Source organism: Cydia amplana, chromosome 4, assembly GCF_948474715.1.
Source record: "Cydia amplana chromosome 4, ilCydAmpl1.1, whole genome shotgun sequence".
Classification (NCBI taxonomy): domain Eukaryota; kingdom Metazoa; phylum Arthropoda; class Insecta; order Lepidoptera; family Tortricidae; genus Cydia; species Cydia amplana.
The window spans coordinates 17,863,216-17,886,793 of NC_086072.1; the positions used below are offsets into that span (position 1 = coordinate 17,863,216).

General features: G+C 36.5%; 1 protein-coding gene across 7 annotated transcripts in view; it reads left to right on the forward strand.

The window, feature by feature from the left end:
- Positions 1–23,578, forward strand: part of LOC134647332 (protein bunched, class 2/F/G isoform-like) — a 208,218-nt gene that overhangs the window by 125,572 nt on the left and 59,068 nt on the right. Inside the window, exon 3 of one of the 7 annotated variants that reach the window (XM_063501659.1) lies at positions 12,861–12,879. The exons of the other annotated variants lie outside the window; for them this stretch is intronic. Within the exon in view, the coding sequence (XP_063357729.1) occupies positions 12,861–12,864 (4 nt within the window). The 3' untranslated portion in view covers positions 12,865–12,879. Of the gene's footprint in view, positions 1–12,860; positions 12,880–23,578 lie in introns of those variants that run through there. 7 annotated transcript variants of the gene reach the window in all.

The following is a 23,578-nucleotide window of genomic DNA, read 5'->3' on the forward strand; positions in this document are numbered from 1 at the left end:
AAGAAAAAAACAATACAAGTTAGTCCTACTAAAGGGGTCGATAAAAATAAATAGGTTGAAAGAACACCGGTCTATGAGAAAACATCATGAGCTCTAGAACTTTCGACAACACAACAATATTTTTGACTCATATTAGGCCGTAAATGTGCAAAAACAAACCCGCTCTACATAAATAATATGATTGTTCCATATCAGTAAGACGAACTCGTATTGTATTGAGTATCGTGTTTGGTATCCACCTACATGTTCACACATTATCTTTTGTCTAGCATCTCTAGAAAACCGTCGAACTGAATACAAAACAAGACATTCATCATCACTGTCAATGGATACACGAGCGTACGCTGTTACCTCATAAAATCAAAGACTATTTGTTGCCAAGAGCAAGACACTCGAGGAAAACGTGATATCTGTCAATTATGTACAATAATTCTCTGCCGAGTTCAACTGGATCTGGTAACGTGAGCAATTACTACCGCGATAATTGCACCCTAAGTACTCTTATGGTCTATTGCGCATGCGCACGTGGTGAAGCAGCAGCCTTTCATGTGTTAGTTGTGTAAATAATGCAACTCTCGCGCAGCTATAAACTATAAAGAGATAAATAAATAAATAAATATTATAGGACATTATTACACAAATTGACTAAGTCCCACGGTAAGCTCAAGAAAGCTTGTGTTGTGGGTACTCAGACAACGATATATATAATATACAAATACTTAAATACATAGAAAACAACCATGACTCGGGAACAAATATCTGTGCTCATCACACAAATAAATGCCCTTACTGGGATTCGAACCCAGGACCGCGGTTTCACAGGCAGGGTCACTACCAGGGATGTTGCGAACATCCGCATCCGCATCCGCAACCGCGGAACATCCGCATTATTTTCAACATCCGCATCCGCATCCGCATCCGCATAAAATCGATGCGGAGCTTATGCGGATGCGGATGTTGAACAAGTCGGTACAGGAACGTCTTAGCGGCGGCGTAAGTGCTAGGTAATTTCGTCATTACCTATAACGAAATCGTCTAGATCCAGAAAAGTCGGCGAAGTTACTGTTTATTAAATATAACGCACCTATATTCTTGCTCAAATACTAAACGTTTGGTTTTTTTAATAAAAAAATACTAAAATTTTAATATTTGACGTTTTCTAAGTACCTAATCTTGACATCCGCATCCGCATCCGCATCCGCGGATGTGAGCCTTTAAAAATCCGCATCCGCATCCGCATCCGCGGATGTCAAAAAATCTGCATCCGCAACATCCCTGGTCACTACCCACTAGGCCAGACCGGTCGTCGCGCACAGCATTGGCAAGACTGATTGTAAGTTGCGAACTTGCTACATTACCGATGATTTATTGTGATAATGACATGCTCTTATTTATGTAGGCTTTAGCAAATATTACTGTTACTTACTGAGTTACGCATCGGTAACAATCTTAACTAAAACATACTCCATATCGACTCGAACAAAGACAGTCGTATTTAACCCATTTAATTTAAACACTACTTTAAGTCAGAGAATCATAATATCATGAAAATAATAGGAAAAAATTAATAAATTGTTTCACAGCGCAAGAACGCAACAGGTGGTACTTGCACTTCGAAACTAAGTTAAGTAAATTGAAACATAAAACAGTGTCTTAATTAAACTGATAAGTACACCGTCTATCTATAGGTAGCTCAATGGAAAGTACCCGTCCACCTGATGTGTTATTTAGTAGTGTCGCTCAAGTTAACTCGCACGCTTCACTTGCAACCCCTCGAGGGTTAGAGGCTGTTAAGTATAAATAGCAAGCGGGCATACAGGGTAAATAAAAGCAACAGCTGGGGGAAATTAAAAGACGCAAGTTTTTCTAGTGCGGCGCCAAGGTAACATGGTAAATGTCAATGAGTATGCTGGATAACAATAATAATATTTTATCAATTTTAACGATGTAAGATCAGCCTCTAAATAAGCTATCTGAAGTATTATGTCCACCTATTAAACGTGGTAGAGCTGCTATTATTAAGGCTGCAACCCAATTTCGGTTTTGATTGCATTCATTTGAATCTACTTTGGTTTTTGAGAGACTTAAAACTGTATTAGTTTTTTAGTAGTTTTAGCTAAAAAGCAGAAACAGCAAGCTGGGTAAAATCGAGGTAAATTGGTGGACATTGGAGATTTGGAATGCATGTGTTGAGCACTTGATAGGATTCGTCCTTAATAAAGATGCAGCAGACTTCCTCCACCGTTATCTATAAAAAGGTAAAACAACAGTAATATAGAAACGGCCATGACCTCAGCTATCGAATAGGTTATACACAACCATGACACATTACACATTACCAGGAAAGCACACCACGTGATGTCATCAATGATGTCAACAAGTCAACAGTGCTGTTATGAACAAATAAAGTAATGTCATAATTATGACGTAGGTACCTACTTGTAACAAGCTGAATATGATGTTATTTTAAAACTTTCCTTCCTAGTTGGTAGTTGAAAACTATGTAGTCCAAACACAAACCATTGAGGTTTAAGAGGCCGGTATCGATTTTAGTCGCAAAAATGTAAAATTGATAGATTTAGTCGATGAAATTGTACACCTTTTGTTACGTAATAGAAATAACAAGTACTGGTATCTATTAGCACGTCTTCTTATCTTGCATTTGTACAGATCATTTTTTTTTAAACTGACTCCCTAAATTAGTAATGATTTTTTTTCTGATGGACATTTAGGTAAACGCGCGTAAAGCACTGATTTAGACGATCTTATTTGTAAATTTCGTAAAGTTTCGACTGCTAAAAATGGTAATTTTGTATTACACATATCCTATACTCCAACTTGCATAGACTACATTTTTGTTATATGATACTGAACGAGAGTAAATGAAAGTTATACGAAATCAATTTTTACCAGAAATTACTTCAAAACAAGTGAACATTTTTCGTGAAAATCGACTTAATTTCAACGTAATATTGATACTTAAACAATCTACAACATTTCCTGAAACTGTTCTTATACATAATTTTTTATAATTTATAACTATAATTTTATGATGAATTTTTAAAAACTGCCCCTTCTCGTCACATATTGCCGGTGACGCACGCTCGGGACCTTATTATTAAAAGGCAATATGAGAAGACGTGTTAATAGAAACCAATACTTGTTATTTAGATATTACGTAACAAAAGGAGTACAATTTCAACGACTAAATCTATCTATTTTACATTTTGGCTCTAAAATCGTTAACGGAGCCTTAATAGGAATCAGTTTATGAAAAGAAAAATGAATGTTGTTTGCTGAGGATTAATTTTGCCACTTTATGATAAATATGTAATTGCTTTATGAAGATTAGAACGGAATGCACCTAAAAACGTATTAAGCATGATGTGCATAACGTTCAACTTGAAATTATATTTTGCAGCGGAAAAAGGTTGTAGCTATAAAATTTGCGCAAAGCAGTTTTTATTTAGGCGTTCCTCAGGTCACTAAAACTATTTTTTATTGTTTCCAGGCGGAATTCAAATACTCGTAGATATGCAAATAAACAATTATGTTGACAAGAACAAGGATGAAGAGCTAAATAAATAACAAAGTTGCAAACAGAATTACTTCCTTGCACAGGCCCTTGCAAATTGCCATTAATACGAGATACCGCAGCTTCCGTGTTCAATTATTTTCTGTGAAGGAAATGACTATCTCAATAACACAATAGGCACAGTATAGTAACTCCGAGAATCCAAACCGAGTGAGTTACTCCGTGAAGATGGCATGTGCAACTGTGCCGGAATATCGGAAACTAAACACAAATGTATTACCTACATCTAAGTAAGTAATCATTTATTGTCAGATTGTGCATGTCAGTTTACATATGTTACAAAATTATTTGATCATGGTGAATAGATAATCTTGCTTTAAACAATAGAGCAAGATAATCTGCTTTGTTCACCTAATAAATAAGCAAAGTAATGATAAACAATGGCATAGGTATAGTCCAAAAGAAATCGTTACGTACTTAGTCGGAAGCCTTTGCCTGGTCCATGGTAAAGATAACTCCTTAATACATTTTCGTAAATTATTTAGGAGGTGGGTGCAACTGCACTCCTATTGATTTCTTATTAATACTTACCTTGTATTTAATTGGTTTATTGCAAACATAAATTTCCATATTTTTGCATGGATTTCCTAAAGAGAAATGTCCATCACGTTCCGTCTGTCAGTGGAATAAGTCTTTCAATTATGTTACTCGGTAGATCCGTTATACTGTGTCAGCAAAGTAGATTAAAAGAACAATTGCTAATTTAAACAATGGAACTAACAACACTCCGTACGATTTGTACCTTTTTTGTTACTTAAAGCATGTACATATAGCAACCGTTAGTATCTCGTTAGTCGTTACCATCATTATCTTTCAGAAGTGATCTTACACCTACGGTTAAATTTGTTTTGCATTGCCATATCATTTGGATTCATTCGAAATGTATGTAGTTAGTTACTTGTAAAATTTGGCAATATTTGCATGTTAACTGGAAAATCTGGAATAGCATCCTTAATGAAGTATTTACACGAGCTTTTTTATAGATATTGTTTGAGACCACTTTTACTTTTTTGAAGTTTTAACATATTCAAGAATTATATTCTATTCTTAAGAAATTTTCTTCATAATTTCGGGTACGGTCACAGTATGCGACTATGTCTGTATATTAATTGCATTCCCGGATTAGGTGCGTTTTTGATTCAACAAATTTCCACGAAATTTAATTGTACACACAATGCATGGTCAACCGTTTCCTTCCTCACTCCCCTTCTTATTTAACAGCAATTGTCTAGTTGTACAATTTGCGCAGTCGTACCCCCGTAAAGAGGCTCCGCGTCGGTCCGTTACTCGCCTAGCAACTGCCAACCGGAGCCGGGTTCGTCGCCCGGCGAAAGCTTCGGTCTCAATATACCGACCTCATAGATCCAACATTCGCAATTCATCATTATGTTGCTGCCAATCACTTGTCCATGGTTAGGCGACACGTTGCCGATGCCGTGGCGTTCGAGAGCGAACTTAACTGGGTGACCTATTGTGCGCCTTACAGTAAGAGTATTTGCAACACCATCTCAGGAGAAAGCCTCGCTTATTATAAGTATTAACGTTTTTTTGTCGGAGTTTGCAATATAATGAGCAATTTAGTTGACACCGATGTTAAATTTTGATTGATAAATGATAACCAACCGACGTTTTTTAGGGTTCCGTAGCCAAATGGCAAAAAACGGAACCCTTATGGATTCGTCATGTCTGTCTGTCCGTCCGTATGTCACAGCCACTTTTTTCCGAAACTAGAACTTACTGTTGAAACTTGTTTGTGAAACTGAACTGCTGAAACGTTTAATCAATTCAATTCCTGAAAATCTTTCCTGTACTTGTACCGCTTCAACATGAGATGCGGGAAGCATTTCAGTAGCGGCTGAAAATATATTGAAAATTCCAGTTCCAACCTATAATAAATCTTTGCCAATTTTCAAATTCCGGCTGCTGGCACAGAGTTATAATTACAATTATAAGCGCATGTCACAGCATCTGTCAACTCGTAGTCAAATAGTACTCGTAAAATATATAGTGAAATATAATCCTGGAAATAACCGCATGATTCCATGAAATTATTCTTAGGACTACAAATAATGAATGTAATGTTTTCATGAAGTCAGAGAATCGTCTTATTAGCTGCTAAATTGTTTTCAGAATAGAGCTCGAGCTCGTTCACAATTTATACTCACATTTCGCCAAGAAACTTTCTGTTAAACTCGCAAATATATATATTGTTGTCACATTAGTGCGTATCAATATCGTTTTATATAGGATTATATATCGATATTACGATTTGGCTTCTGGCACTTGTTTCTTGAATACTCAAATAACCTGGTCTGGTGGTAACAAATGTTCACGCCGGTTTTACTGGTAGAGGTGCCCTTGCCCTTAACAACAACGCTCACGTCACAGTGAAACTAATCCCTAGTGGTTGTAACCGCAGCTCCGGGATGCGTCCACGCACCCAACTGTACAAGGACTCGGGCTTACGTCATCCACAATGACCATCAACCATCGCGAGCAAATTTGCACTTTCTCTACAACATCTAAAGTTAAAAATCCCTTGAGCACATAACGTTCTAGACGTTTCCAATCATGCTGCCGTGACTTCAATGCACACTTTAGTATACCGCAAGTACCCAGTTCAAATTATTTTCCACAGTGACGTCAACTTTAAGCCTTAATCCACTAAGGAAATCACTTAATGCGACGGTGTTTTTCTCTACAAAATCAAGCCATCCGTGACGAAATGAAAGAATGACATCAACTGGCGTCGTAATTTTCAACATTGTATGACATCACAATAAGCTAAAGTACCTTAAATTATATTCTCGACATGAATACTTACTAAGATTAAATAGGATCATCAGAGGACAAATACGAAGAGTACATGTTTTGAAAGTTTTGCACAGCAATGTCAATGGTAATAATTATAAATACCTAAGGATTTCCTAAGGATTCTGATATCCATTTATACTTCCATTTTAATTATATCGTTTTATCCTCATAATCCGAAAAATTACGACTATGCGTATCATACAGTATGAATTATTATTATTTATGTTTCATGCTGTTTTATTTTTTTGGTGCTTTTAACACAAACTATGTTGGAAGTTTTGGCAGCGGTAGGGTTTGCACGACGGATCCGAAATGTATGGGAAGATCCGCGGATCCGGATAATTTCATACATTCCGGATCCGGATTGCAAACCCTAGGCAGCGGTAAATGTTATTAATGATGCAAAACATTAAATATACGATAGCATCAGACAGATGGTACCTGTGTTATATTATATTACATTGAAGTTTTGCCTTGCCCTTAACAGAATGGTCATATTAACAATTCGTCCTCGAAGTTTTTTTACATACCATTTTGTTCTAATCATTCAACAAACATCTTTAAACTTGAACATTATTTATAGTATCGAAACAAAGATTAGTAAATCATTATCCTTTTCTGGAAATTCCTCGGTAATTTGAGTCACGAATCTCTACAATATGACTAAATTATGTGTAGCGTTTATCCTATACCGTACGTAAATCGCGAACTTGACCTATATCGTACAGATCGTACGACTTCCGATTTTCTCTCGACCAGCCTTGACGTATCAAAGTGGCTCAAAGGTCGTGCGGTGCAAAAATACATATCCCACACATTCGCCGCTATAATCGCTATATACATCGTTAAGACGGCATACATAATAATTCATCGCTTGTAGCCACATTTATCTCGAGACATTTGTCGTTTTCTGATTCACTCTGAACCAGGGATGTTGCGAACATCCGCATCCGCATCCGCAACCGCGGAACTTCCGCATTATTTTCAACATCCGCATCTGCATCCGCATCCGCATAAAATCGATGCGGAGCTTATGCGGATGCGGATGTCGAACAAGTGGGTACAGGAACGTCTTAGCGGCGGCTTGCTAGGTAATTTCGTCATTACCTATAACGAAATCGTCTAGATCCAGAAAAGTCGGCCAAGTTACCTACTGTTTATTAAATATATAACGCACCTATATTCTTGCTCAAATACTAAACGTTTCGTTTTTTTTTTATTAAAAAAATACTAAAAATGTAATATTTGACGTTTTCTAAGTACCTAATCTTGACATCCGCATCCGCATCCGCGGATGTAAGCCTTAAAATATCCGCATCCGCATCCGCGGATGTCAAAAAATCTGCATCCGCAACATCCCTGCTCTGAACTGAAGGCCGAAAAGTATTCTTGGATGTTTTATTTATTTTATATCCAAATGTTTCATTTTTTTTAACATGATTTGATATTGATCAGTCGCTTTTCGGTGAAGGAAAACATCGTGTGGAAACCGGACTAATCCCAATAAGGCCTAGTTTACCCTCTAGGTTGGAAGGTCAAATGGATTAGTTGCCAAGCGGACCCCAGGCTCCCATGAGCCGTGACAAAATGCCGGGACAACGCGAGAAAGATGATGATGATGTTTAAAATAATCTGGAAGAACAGGCTTACGAAGAAAATGTAGTAAAGTAGTAATACAAGTCCCAATGCAAAATTAAAGCAATAATGTTTGTAGAAACGTTTTTATATCTATTACCAACTCCTTGATAAAGTTGATCTAGTTGGCCTTGTCCTAATGAGTAATCTAAGTTAACGTTTCTAAGATTTTTCTTGAAAGTGCCTTTTTATCTTTGAGCTCAATATGTAGGTAGGTTATAAGGTTAGATATTATTTATTTTTATACAAGTTCTGTATTGCGCAGACTGCGCTGAAAAACTCAATCCAGAATAATTTAATGTTTTTAAATATTCCTGATATTTTAGTCGCTTTAACGCGTAGCCACAGGTTACGTTGTGTCATTTCTGGCAGATTTGCGGGACATACGTGGTATCGTATATTTCTCCGCGCTTATCCTCTGGTTTGGGCGGCCGCATTAGAGAAATTATCACCGAGTGATATTAATGAACGGATTATCCCACCGTTGTAATAAATAATTATATCCAACATATTTATTACAAGATACAACGTCGCATTTTCATTTGTGAACCAGGGAGTTCTTAAGATTGATTCGTGAAAATATTAAATGAAAGGGTTCAGTTCGGTTCTTTCACATGATCTCTGACAAAAAAATTGGCAACTACACCTGTATGGTTCAAGTGCGTCAATGGTTCTGGCATCTGACTTACAGCATAGTATGAACTCACTATTACGTTTAGAGAAAAACAACCGTGTAATCTACGATCGAATTTAAATGTAATTAAATTTATTTTATGGGACACCAAGAAAGGACATTATTCTATGGAACCTGCACGACAATCGGTGTGGACAAAGCACCTACGATTCCTACGAATTACTACTTTACTATAAAATAATGTAAAACCAATTCACGAATAGCTGTAGTTTTCTATTTAACGTTTCAAGAGCACCATTATAGACCTAGTCACCCTTCAAAATGGGGGCACGACTTGGTTGGCAGTGCCAAACACTTATGCTCCATTTGCCAAGTACCTATGTGTCGTGTCACAAGTTCTTTGCTGAATCGACAACTCGTGACGGCACAATGAAACCGGCAAGGCGGCAATATTTTAACATGACATTTCTTTATTCGTGTGAAATGTTAAAATTTACGTTTCTGGTCTTTCCACATCGCAAGTGTTTCTTTATTACCTCCTTTAATGTATAAACTTGTTTTAATGCTTTGCTAAAATGAACAATAAATAAACGTGAATGTACATAATGTCCGAACAAACATATTGCTTGAAAAATAAGTATTATCGTTTTGCTAGTATATTAGCTTAGTATGACTCCTGTGCGTTGTTTGTTCAACTTATTTGATATAGCAGGCAACTGAGATAAATACAGGCATTTTCTTGGTTGCTAACGACAGAAATTTATTTCTATTTTATATCTTTGAGAACTACCTAATAAATAAGTACTCCTATACTTACTCGTAAAAGCGGAGTAAATTAAATTTCTATGTACTATTTATTGGGAACTTTGAGCAATAAATTGAATTCTATATTTAAACGCCACTGAAACAAAGGCAGTTAAGAAACTCGATAGCACTTAAGTGAGCTGTAATGTTCCGTTCATCATGGAAATTGATGAAGAAAACATGTCATAGTTGTCACAATCATGAAGGCGGTGCAATTATTCACCGCGGAAAACTACGAGTACTAATAGAAACGGTTAATTGCGAACACTCCACAGCCTTGCATTAAGATTGACAGTGCTGGCAAAGCGGTCATTATTCAACAGTTATAATTAACTCGCATGTTAACATTGACCTGTTAAACAAATTGAAATGAACTATGAAATGTTAAAGTACAATCTTATTTATATCAAGCGGCCATGTCTAGACCACTTGTATTCAAGCTACTATCTATTTCAGTGTTTACGATTACTGATTCTACATCCTTGTTCCTTATTTAGTCTTGCCCACGACGCTCAAGTTCAATTATTTAGTTTTGTTACGATTTTATTACAGTGGTGGTCAAATAACTATATATATAGTCTAACTTCACCTTTTTTGACAAACGGATAGGTTTACATTCACGGAACGCTCGGGTTAACTATAATTAGAGGCTCTGGCAACTGTTATTAGCCGTAATTTGTAAATCCATGTCATTAGGCGCGTTTCATTCAAATAACATAGTAGGTGTACCAGGCTGTTCTATCGCAGAAGAAATTATGTCCGGTACCGTTATCTGTCAGTAGGCTTTATATCTGATGGATTGTGTCTGTTACTTGAGCTGAAAACGTCAGGTTAGTGCAACTTTCGACCACATATAGGACCTTTTCGTTTAGCGAGTATTGTATGGTAACGGTGCATGTAGCACCATACAATATCTGCCGCGGGGTGCCACAGTTCCCTCTAATGCTAGACACCCTTTAGAACTAATAGTTCATATTTTATAATGTATAGTAGGATGTTTAGAATGGTTTTGATGATATATTGAGAGACTTTGTCCTGTAAAGTTTGGTTCGAATCTTACAGGGTCTGCTGGCACAAGTTGCATTGCATCGATTTATAAATTTTGCTTTAAATAGAAATATAAGTATTATAGCTAAAATATTACGCCATCTATAAAAATAGACATGACAGTAAATGTCATAATGTGTCACTTAATGACTGTTACGTGTACCTATGCTTTTCCTGTTTTGACCATAAATCAATACCACGTGCTATTTGTCCCTTTTGTGGTTATGAACATTTTGGTAGGCAATTCTGCATTCCTGGTGACTTAATAACATTCGTCATCTATTCGTTTTTTTTTAGAAATATATGAAGTAATTGAGCAGTAGACTAAAGGTATTCTGTAAGATTCATAAGAGGAACAAATGCTGCAAAATAACTGGTCACGCTCTAATTACTATCAAAATCGCATGCCCCGAATATTATGAATAGAAACCAATTCGAAACTATTCCTAAGGTAAAGTTAAATACGATAATGGCCGCATGTAACTTGTATTTTATGTAACTTTGAAGTAATCTTGTACACCACGTATGTAAGAGCAATTACTAATGCAGGTACCAATAGCAAGTAAATTATCCTCCGATCTAACGACTTATGACTCGAGTTAAGTAAGATGTATCTATCTTAATAAATGGACGCAAACTAGTATCGATAATACTGCCTCGTGGAATCAATTATTGGCATCTTTGTACCTTCTGTTAGTTTAAAAAATTTCAATTTTTTATTTGGTAAGTGGCTGTTTTAGTTTTAACTTACATTTCTTATTTACATGTTTATTTGTTTTTTTCTGATATACCATACGCTAATTCCAGTGACTTATATTTAGGTATATTTGAATTTCACCATAGGGCATTAATTATGAGTTATGAGCCAATTAAAAAATAATCCCTCGTCAAAATTCTTAAACGCACACTTTTGAAAGAGTTTGTTTTTAAATATTGATTGATGGATGGTCGATTAAGGGATACTACTTTGATTAAAGTTTTTACGTTAACTTTTACCTTCCCGTTTGTATGAAACACTGTAATGGCCACAGGGAATGCTTCTTTGTGATCAGAGCGTTAAGAACTGTATTAACTCACATTTATAAACGGGTATATCGCGAAATTAAAATAATTTTCGAGATAGACCCGTCTATAAATGTGAGTTAATATGTGTTCAAAACGCGAAAGTTATAAATATTATATTCAGAACTTTTTCAAACGCTGTATTGGCAAACTAGCATCCGCAAAGCAAATGTAGAAACATATAATTATTAATGTGTCATCAATCGTAGAGCACATAACAACAGTGGCTGAGGGCTAATAGTGCAACGATAAGAGTGTAGACGCAAGTGGCGCAACGTGATCGACGTACTTACGAGTTTAATGCACAAATAGCCCGGCAGAACCTGGCGTTTTAACACGTGTTGCTGCCGAAATACCGACGAATGTAAATATGTACATGTAAAGGAACATATTTGCTGGAATAAACTTCGATTGCCACTAAATACTCGAAGCTGATGGGAGTCATTAGACTTCTGTTACTATTTGACCTAATACAGCCGGAATTAAGAATTAAAATATTAAATTCCATTAATATTAGTAGGTATATAATGAACTTATTACCTAAGTAGCTTGTTATCGAGTGTAACTAGCTACATACTTAACATACTTAAATGCTAATCTGTGGCAAATTTGTATTTATCAACTGAGCCTATATTTAGAAAAATAGGTTTTAGAGCCCATATTCAAATGAACGGGTATTTACATATTCTCTCTGTTTGCCGACACACGGTACACAGCGCCACGGGCAAACTTGAATACCTCATTATTCATGCGGTGTGAAATCTACCATTTGCACATGTATTTAATAGGCAAACATACAGCTGTGGTCTGTGGTTCAATGTCGAACAACCATAAAACAATAAATTCTAAAGTGACGAATAAATCCTTACCACAAATAATTATGTATATTGTTTCGAATCAAACAACGGCAACCTACCTATCATTAATTTAACAGCACGTTAGAATTTATTACTCCCATCGGTCATGGTCGCCTTTGATCTTTGATGTACACAAACGTGAATCAACTTTAATTATTTAAGTAAGTCACATGTGTTCGAGTACCTACGGAGCATGCTTCCGAACTGTTGTTTACGATATCGATACATATGTTAATCGTGACCTTGTTTCCGCGTGCGTGTAAACGTTTATCGCTGGAAAATTTTGAGTCGATGCGAGTTATTTGTTGTTGAATAATATTTCATTACCTACTGCAGTTTACTTGTCATTTATTGAACGTAGTTACTATTTTGCTAGATAAGTGATTTAACAATGACACTGTTTCTGTTTCAGGTAAGGCAATGTCTTCTAAACGGGTCACGGTATATTCAAAGCGAAGGTACGTAAAAGCGATCAATCAATCTTCAAGAATACTTATTCAAACGCCGCACAGGACAATGTGCCAGATACTTGAAAGAAGTTCCAACCGGCCGACACTGATGGCGATTGTGTTTCGCACGTCAAGAGTGTCCAGTGTCCACACTCGACGTGACACGGAATACGTGAACCTGTCCGTGGACAAACAAAATCGGTCATCCACCCCGAGTGGTTACTTAATGTCCAACGAATTACTCATATGCTGAAGCAAATATTTGTCTAAAGCTCGCTTCTTGATGAGATGATGAGCCACTAAGTTTTCGCTAAAAACCTACGGTGCCTAAAGCAAATATTTGAGACGACGATGAAAACAAATTTACACGAACGCGATATTGGCGTCATAATTTGCTGATACTCGTAAGCATTTTTAATTAGAGTATCGTTGAGCAAATATTTTAGCACTGTAAAATACACTGTTTTGATTGTTTATATATGGACATGATTAGTTATTTAGACTCTTATTCTGGAGGGTAAAATATATAATACTTATCCGGAATTATATTTACTCATACAAATTTGCAGGAAACACCAGAGTTTTAATATAAAACATGAGTATGAATGACTTGTTAATTAATAAAGTGTCAAATGATATGATGGATAGCATCAAATGTACAACAGACGTTTGAATAGACAAAACATTCGGCCTAGATGTCCATATTAAATTCTCTCACTTCAGTGGAGTGGCTTTATAGAATATGAATACGGGGGTCGAATTGACTTTCAGATCTGAAATAGATTGTTTACGCCGCGAGCAGGCACTCTGCCAACGGTCACCTGAGGCACGGTTTAATATTTTGGCACATATTAAATTTTTATCCACCGAAACTGGTGTTTATGAGTCACATCGGCTTGGCAAGTAAGACGTTAGTTAATTATAGTAAGTAAAATGGTATGCTGATTAACAATGTGCGAGGTAATATGAGAAAGAAACTAGCCAAGGCTTTCAGACAACGATTACGTTTTTAGCCATTTAAAATATTTTTATGAAGTGATAAAAATGAAGCTATAACAAGTAGGTATGCTTCTAAAAAGCTATGCGAAGATTTTGCATATCATAGATCAGCACACCAATGTTAAGTTCAACCATTCGATAAAGTTAACGACCCGCGACAATAGTTTATTGTGATGTTATCACAGTCCTGTTACTTTATTACCAGCTATCGATGCGATACCGTCACGAATGCCGGTGCATCGTTAATAATTAATTAATATTATTGTTTCGTTATTGGTGCCAATAATTTTTGGTGGTCAACATTGTTGTTGAATAGTTTTCTATGTAATACAATGTGTTGTAGGTATAAATACATTTGTATTGCCTAAAACTGTAAAGACTGAACTTATTTAGGTATTATTATTATTAAATTATTGTTATTTTCATCACCTTTTTAAATACGGTCGAAAGTATTATGACCCATTTCGTACCTTGTCACAGTGACAATCAATATGAAACTCGCTAGAGACCTCATACTATTGTCACTGTGACAAAGCACAAAATGGGTCATAAATTAAAAATTTCGACTGTACATCATAGGACTCATACCCAGTTTTATGAAGATCCATGAGTGTTCATACGCTTGAATAAATTTTTGTCGAAATATTTTCAAACATGCGCCGAACGAGACTTTACTGAGGTACCGATTGCGGATAAGGTACCATCGCCCACATTGTTAACTGTCCATCGGTAAACCTTATTACAAAAGGCATACGGTCCACCAGATCAGTTAAGTTAAGAGTGTTGCTGTTTGTACCTGCCCCAAAGTATGTTTGCGTCCATGTTAGTAAGTCGAAATTGCAAGTTCATATTAAACATAAGAAAAATAAAAATAACGATGGGCCTTTTTTGGTGCAAGTACCATTGAATAGACCAAACTAAATAGAAAATGTTAATAACGACAACATTACAGCTTTGCATAATTCCAATTCAGAGATTGTTATAATCCAATTAAAGATGTATGTCTCGGGTCATGGTTCAGCTCTCGCCAGCTCCACTAGATAACCCCCAACACTCGCTAAGGAGGTCAACTTGTATACGATAAACCGACGGCAGCCATTTTTATGAAATCGCTATCAACATAATCTCCGCGTGTGTTTACATTGGCACGCTCGCGTCACGGCAGATAACATTAATGGTGTTTTGGTGCGTCGCATCGATATGAAACTCCAGACTCGATGGGGACTCCACGTTTTGATGCCGCAGACGAAATGCCGCGCGAAATCGCCTTTCCATACAAACGTAGTCCTCATTATCCTCACTGGATATTAACATTATTAAAAATGTTTTGACGCAATGTTTTTCGAATTTTGAATTATTATAAGAGTTAGAAGCATTTAAATTTTTTTATGAAATCTGTTTAACGCTCCTATTTGTTACAATAATCAAAAAAATCGAAAAAAGTCAAACGTAAGAAGCTATGGGTAATATACATCAAATTATGTAAAAATATTATCCAATAATGTCAATATCCAGTTAATGTTAGTTGCCAAGCGGACCCCAGGCTCCCATGAGCCATGGCAAAATGCCGGGACAACGGCAACGCGAGGAAGATGATGAATGTCAATATCCAGAGAGGAAAATGGGGACTACGTTTGTATGGAGAAGCAGCCGTCCCCTTTCCTCTTAGACGAGAACTAGATGCTTAGAAATGCTTTTTATAGTTTACGTTCATTGATTATGATTGGATTCTTGACAAATAGAGCATTAATTTCTTAAAAATGTGGCCGGTATTGCTTCTTAGGAATTATAGACATGTGTTATGATACTAATGATACATTATTTGATCGATTTATTACGTTCAATAGGTATTGCAAACGTTTTTTTTTAAGCTATAGCCAAAGGCAAAGAACCAGATTACTACTTAAGATAATGAGATATTTGAGAAATTTATGCATGTTCAAGATATTTGAAAATTTGATCCTAGAGCAGTAACAAAAAAAAATTCAATTAGTTTTTTCTTACAAAGAGATATATTTGACGCTATGCCACTATCTGAATACACGCGTTTCTTATCACAACGAAACTATCATTGTCACACAAAGGTTAAACTGAACATTTGTGTTTGTTCACTTATCCAGCCTTAATCGGCTACTAAGTTAGACGGATGTGCTGACTAATGGGACCTAAAGGTCAGGTTAGTTGACGTCAAGTAGTTTGTACTTTGCGAGATCTCGATATTTATACACTTAGCTGCATACGCACGCTCATCGATTAACGTTATTATCTCGTAATTTGTTGTCACTCACTACTCAAATATTCATAATCAAATTGTTGGGAAATCTCTTTGCAACTTATTTCCTAATAAATTTTATATCTTTTGCAATTCTTCGATCATTCTTACTATTGATCATTCTTACATTACGGTATTTGTTCACCGCTGCGTCCTAAATTGTTCTTGTTTGCTCGCTCTATAGTTGCTAACGAATTTGTTTACAACCTTAAACATGTGCAGCGCTTGCGTAATGTACGATAACTGGCTGTGCCCTATTTTTAGTATCACGGTCTATTATATCACAATGTCTTTTGGCAACCACACACCCAGTTGAAGTGTCGTTAACGTTTTCTTTAAATGTTCCGTTGAATATTTCATCTGCTGATTGAATCTATCCTTGATGCTTTTATTAAAATAATTTGCATGTGCAAAGTTCTGCATTAAGTTCTAGTATGTCTTCGGTTTGTTGACCAGACAGATTTGCGGCTTCCTCCTTCTCGAGCGCTGGAGTGTTTACGCGTTACGCAACATGTGTCGTCAGCTGGAGATTTATGTACTCTCTGCGTTCACTGGGAATGTTGAAACCCCGCTTATTCGACCCGAATTTTTCGCGAAATGTTCCAACGCTTTTATTGCTTGATAAATTAGCGCCCCAATAAACTTAAATGCTGTTTTTATACGTTATAAAAACAACAGTAAGTTTATGTAAGTGCTCCAAAAACCTTGTGCGTAGGTGCGTGTTGCTTTTTAAAACCGGCATAGAATTCATGCAAATTTATAATGTCGAGGTACAATCCATTACGATCGTAACTTGTCTATCTATAGGCATTTATTAAGTCTCCGCTAAAACAAAGCTTCTGTTGTGTATTAGCAATGGATTAACGGTGTTAATGTTAATGACGTGTCTTAAAGCTCACCTAGCATGATGATCGCGTTGTATATTAGCTTGATCGGATTAAGCATTTGAAAGGCTCTCAACCTACTTATTAATTCATCTACGGCTTCCTCGCCTATACGCTTTAACTACTAACAATAATTCTACTCGATCAATAAGCCAACTGTCCTTATTTGTTACTTCAAGATTATCTAATTCGTAGTGTAGGTTTATATTGCTTTAATTTACTGCATCTATCAAATACGGTTTGTTATTATTATTTACAAGGCCTGCGGGCGATAATGTTTATGACAAATGATTCAACAACAATCACTAATTAAATTTATGATGTGTCATGTAATATTTATGAGTTAATTCCTTATTAACGAGGGCTTGATTTATAGGCATTGGGTTTTCGCGTTGTTTAGGTAAATGTCAACCGTTTTCCTCTTTGCTTCTGTGAAATCAATAAGATATTTTCTTTTACTTTACGAGCAAAATGAACCTGGACAGATAACTTTTTGAAACAGGTCTACCACTATCTCAAATGTGATTCAAAACCGGCATCCGATCTCATTCAGGTGTCCGGAGTTGCATCATGCCACTGATTCACAAAAAGTTAAACCTAACCAAATCGTACGATACGATGATGTCATTTTACTCTACCTGTATTTCCTTTTGAGATCTTGATCATGCAATTCATGCATTTCATTCTGTTTCTAAAAAAGGGTTTTTTTCTTTCTTTTTAGTGTTTCCTCATCTATACCTTTAGAAATGAATAACTAATTAGAATAACGTGTTCTCCTAATAGATCGCCCTTCGTATGCAAGGATTTAAAAAATAGTTAGTCGCCGAAGAGTCTGCGTCGTTTCTGACATCATCTTTGCGTGGCATCAAACGATTTGTATGCGCAATTGTGCACGCGACATTACGGCACCACGAGGTTAAAGAATAGTCTTATTAAAACCTTTGGCAGCAATCACAGTCACATGCCATTCTCTCTTCTCTAGCGGCTGATTAGCATAAAACAAACAAGTTGATAGGACAGCTCTTACGATGTAAGAACTTCAAACGAGAAGGAAGAGAGAGGAGGAAGATCGAGTAAACTTTATAAAATGTTGAAAAATGTTATAGGTATAGAAAAGTTATGTTGTATCAAAAGATCAAATAAATACTCTTGTTAGTTGTCCTTTTCGATATAATGCCTTTTACGACATTACTTCATTCTGTGGACATGAAGTAACTGCCAGGTTTGAAGTAAGAAATGGCACTGACGTCATCGGTATGCGATGCAACCAGTCCGGCTTTTCTCGTTTCATAAATCTTTGCTACTAAAACAGGTCTCGAGTCAAAATCTTGTCGATTATATTTTACTAATGGTATACTTGTAAATCTCGTAATATTGCTTAATTGCTGATCTTAGGAAAACGTTATCGCTGTCTTATTTTTACGATTATTAGTATTATTACAGTAGGTTTTATTTCCTTTAAAGCAATTTTAGCGTAGGTAGGTATAGGTACCTTCGAATATAATTAAGAAGCTGATCAGTGATCACACAGGTATATTATCTTAAAGTTTTGATAAAGTCTCATATATTTTTATTTATATATGAAACCGACTAAACTGAACCGTAAACAGAACTATAGAAGCCTATTTATTTTTTCAGTCATATTAATAAATTACATTTTATTGTTCCATTAACCAATTGAAAAATAAAGGATTTAACCTTGGTCGAATTCAAAATAAAATAATCGTAAACCTAATTAGTAATTACATGTCTCCTACATGTCAATATAAGTTGAGATTGAGACATGAAGTTATTATTTATGTGTACTTTTGCTGCCAACATTAAGATAACAATGATAAGGACATATCATGTGTAGTTACGCCTCTGTTTACTTTTCACATAGACGTGTTTGCTTCGATCGATCAACAATAAATAGTTGTCTCTATAATCAAATCCAGTACTGCGCGGTTCGATCTGCCTATTTTGTAAGCAATACTTTTTTGCCGACCGCCATAAAATTGCGTTTAATGCGCCATAAAACGCAGGGGTTACGTCACCTACCACTTCTTTTTATTTTCGCACCATAGCGCGACGCCCATCACTCTTGCTCATGCCCGTCTCGTATCGAGCGATCTCGCTCGCACGTCGCTGGCGACAAGCCGTCTGGTGGTTTCGGGCGGCGGTTGCCGCGTCGCAAAGAGAACCCTAGGTCACGGTCTTTGAACACATTTTCCCCCACCGCCAGAGTAATAATCGCTTTTCGCACTGCTGCTCCCTAGTTGAGGACGCTTGGCCGTGAAGTACCGCGTGTCGTGTCTACTTCTCGTAAATACTTACCGTGGCCTTGCACAGTATTTTGTTGTTGGTCCGAAGTCCAATAGGAGTTCATGCTTATTTTTAAAGTTCACTTGGTTTATATCGAAAACGTCGTTTTATTTACTTCCATCTCGATCCTTGTGGACAAGACTGTGGCTACAAGTTTTAATAGGATTGGTGTGGGGTGGAAAATGTGTATGTTACCAAAGAGTTACCTGTCCACAATGTGGGTTGACCGCGGAACAGGTCGAGAAGGTCAATGTGAACTTAATACAGGCTCTGACTTTGCTTTTCACAAAAACTAGAGACCGTGAAAAATACGGAGAACAATGGCGATTGTGCCTTACGCACGGCTAATAATACATAAATCTCGACTATAGGCCGGCGGCCGCTGACCGTGCCAAGTAATACATTAACATCTCATTGCTGATAGCATCGCCAAGCCAACACGGACTAACTGACAGACAGACGGGCTCCCAAAATTCACTAACGCGGAATGACAAGTCCCACACGACGAGAGCATGACTGGATGGTATCTGCGCTTTCACGGAGTGCGAATCAAATGGCAATCACGAAACTGAACAGTGCACAGCCTACAGTTAAGCAGGCTATCTATCAAACACCGGATTCTAATCACCGTTCATGTGTTGGATTTGATTGAGTTATTGAAGAGGAAATTCGAAATTGAACAGCCTGTTTATAAGGTAATTATCTACGAACATTACCAGTTACATTTTTGCCATAATCGCATGCAAAATACCTAATACCCTTCTAATATTTAAGAAGAAATTGTTGACCGCAACTCTTTTCCATCACTTGTATTAACGGCGAGTGAAAATATGTAACTTTATTTTGCACACCCTTATGTGTGATCTTACAAAAAATATGATGCAGAGTTTTGAAAATATAATATATATGGTTTGTGTTTAATTATTTCTAGATATTGAAGAACACCGCGTTGACTTCAAATGCTCTTCGCGGTGGTCTTGTTTGTTTTGATCCTTGTTACCAATTTTTACGGTTTCCTTAAATAAAGATTGACTCACACGGGTAGTTTTATGACCGCCTATTTTTACGGCCATTTTATTACCACAGGTGTCTATCACTTCAATTGATTGATACGCTACTTTTCATGTCTTTTTTATAGCTTTATGCCCTTTGCGTGGCAAGGTTACAAGAGGAGGATAATAGAAACAAAATTCTGCTTAATTTCTCGTTCATACTTCATTAACGTTATTTTCGAGCTCATTTATCTCAATACTTCGCCGCTGAAGTCTTTTATAAGGCACGTGGCAACTTACCCATTCTCGGAACGAGCTCAGGTGTCACTGATAGCCATATTGAGTGACAGATGTCTTCCTGTCAGTTTTTCCTTTCTGCTTGGCTTTTCTTTTGTGTAATATTATGGGCCAATTTGAACTCTATGTCCCGTGCGTAGATTTACCGTTGTAATGTTCTTGGCTAGTAAATATGTCTTGGTAATGTCGTTCCCGGCGATGATCGATTTGGCTGCGAGCTGCGAGGGTGCGTAGGCGTCACCGGAGAGCCAAGAGCGATCATCGACCGTTTTGTCAACTCTTAACCATGAAATGGATACCGTAATCCACTAAAGCGTTCAATTAGTGCAGAATTTGTCATGAACATATTTGCCGTGAAACAACTGAATATTAATGTCAACAACTGCGTCTAATTTTACTCCTTTCTAAATATAGTATAGTAGTAGTAAAGTTAAATATGCATATCTGAAATTAGCTAAAACATTTGATTAGATCAGGTCATTTAAGGTGACGGTAGAGGTGGGTAAATTTTCAGATTCTGTCAATTTACCCCATTTCACACACAAGCGCACTTCACGCACACTACCTCACTTTACTGGGACAGGTCATTGACCCATCAAGTTTTTTTAAGATAGCGTTTTGAGTTTAGTGTTAACCACTGACCTCTTTTGAGGAACAGAAACTGTAAAAACGTTCCATTGAAAGAAGAAAGAGAAACAATACATTAAATCTTGCTCTCCTTGTCTGTTCATGTCACACGTGACGTATTTAAATTCTAATTTAATTCATTTGATTGTTAACTATTTTCTGCATATTATGGCTTTGTCGAGATACGCGTTTTGTAAAGTTAAACCGAATAAACCCAGATGTCATTAAGTCAGATGTAAAATGTTATTTACTACTTACTACTCTATACGGTTATTCATAAGGCGAAAAATCAATTCAATTAAAAATTTAAATAAATAAAGTTTCGGCAGGGTGGAAATTTAATTAAGGCCGACAAAATAAAATTTAATAATATATGTCGGCTGATGTACCCCTAAGATCTTTACAGATTTACTTGTACGAGTATCGTATATTCGCTATTTATTTTGCTATTAAATTTATAAAATTAAAATAAATAATTAAATATTATACTGGCATTCCACCGCTATTATTTCAGTGCTGAACTGATTATCTTCGATCGTAGCCTTGATGATGTAGTTGTACTTACACTTACGGCGGTAGGAGCGGCAATGAACCCCGCGCAGCGTAGAACGAGAGGTGCGTTGGGATAAGTGCATATACATATAATTCTGCGTCGTGCGTCTGTCTGTCTGTCCGTCCGTCTGTCACAGTCTATTTTCTCCGAAACTACTGGACCAATTCAGTTGAAATTTGGAACACATATGTAAATTTGGCACACAAATGTAAATTTGTGACCCAAAGATGGACGTGTAACGTAAATAAAATGTATTTTAGAGAATTTGAAATACGGTAGCCATTTTTGGGGGGGGGGGGGGGGGAAATTAAAAAATATGTTTTTTAAACTATATAGTGTTACATATCAAATAAAAGAGCTCATTGTAAGAATCTCAAAGATATATTTTTTTTATAATTTTAGGATTAATAGTTCAGCAGTTATTCATGAAAATAGGCAAAAAATGATCATTCTCCGCCCACTTTCTCCGAAACAACTGGATCTAAAATTTTGAAAAAAATACACAAAGTAGTTCTTTACCTATATATGTCAGGAAAATCTATAAGAAATGTGCAGTCAAGCGTGAGACGGACTTAATATACGGAACCCTTAGAATGCGAGTCCGACTCGCACTTGTTTTTGTTTAGCTCTTATTAGGTTTAAGGAGTTTTATGAGTGAAAAAAGAAGTTTTTTGTTTTATGTGCCCGCGTTATTGCCGATCGATTGTGTTTTAAACGATAATTAGACAAAAAAACTTGTTTTTCACCAAACGAATATAGATCCCCATGACACATCTTCCAAGTCGCCTTTGGATAGGCTTAATTTTAAAAATAATTGAAATAATGTTCTATATCATTCATACTTGCAAAAAAAGACTAAAAAGAATTTACGTGACCAATGCTTATTATTAGTAAATATCTTACAATTTAATATCTGATATATCATACGATACAAAAAAATGGCCGCAAAGTTAAAAGTTTATTTATTTACGTTACTAGTCCATCTTTGGATCACCGACCCTTTGTCATATGTGAAAAATGTGTACCAAATTTCAATTGAATTAGTCTATTAGGGGCAGACACACGAGTGATCTTAAAATGGATTTTTTTCTTGAATGATTTGTATGTACTTACCCCAACGCACCTCACGTTCCACGCGGCGCAGCGTAATCAGTAAGTACCTAATAATTAGTGTCCGACCGAAACACAAATTTCTGTATATATAAATATTGTTGTCCTACTTGCTCCCCAACTTTTGGTCTTTGTCATATAGTTTAGTTTCATAATACGAAGTACTATTTCGTATGTTTCGGCCAGGCCGAAAGATTCGGCCGTTTTTTGGCCGAAACCGAAACTACGGCCGAAACATGATTTTATGGCCGAAACTGGCCGAAACCGAAACCGAAACCGAATCTTCGGTCGGACACTATTATCATGCCGCGATCAGAAAGGGATTAGAAATAACAGATTTCCCTACACTTACGTCAAAATCAATATGGATTGACAGCTATCTCAATCCCTTTCTAATCGCGATTCAGTAATACGAATAATCACAATGGTCTTAAGTACCACAGACCCTACTGTCGCTTAAGTCCTTTATGACAATCTCTGCCTATTAGAACTTATAAAAAAAAAAGAAACCGAGTAATTATATCCAACTACCGAACCTGCTTACAAATTTTCTCGAGATATTTGAGAAATGTGATATGCAAAGGAGAACATTCGAACAAACGAAAGTATTTTTGCCCAAGCTGAAACGGAGACCTTCGCCTAC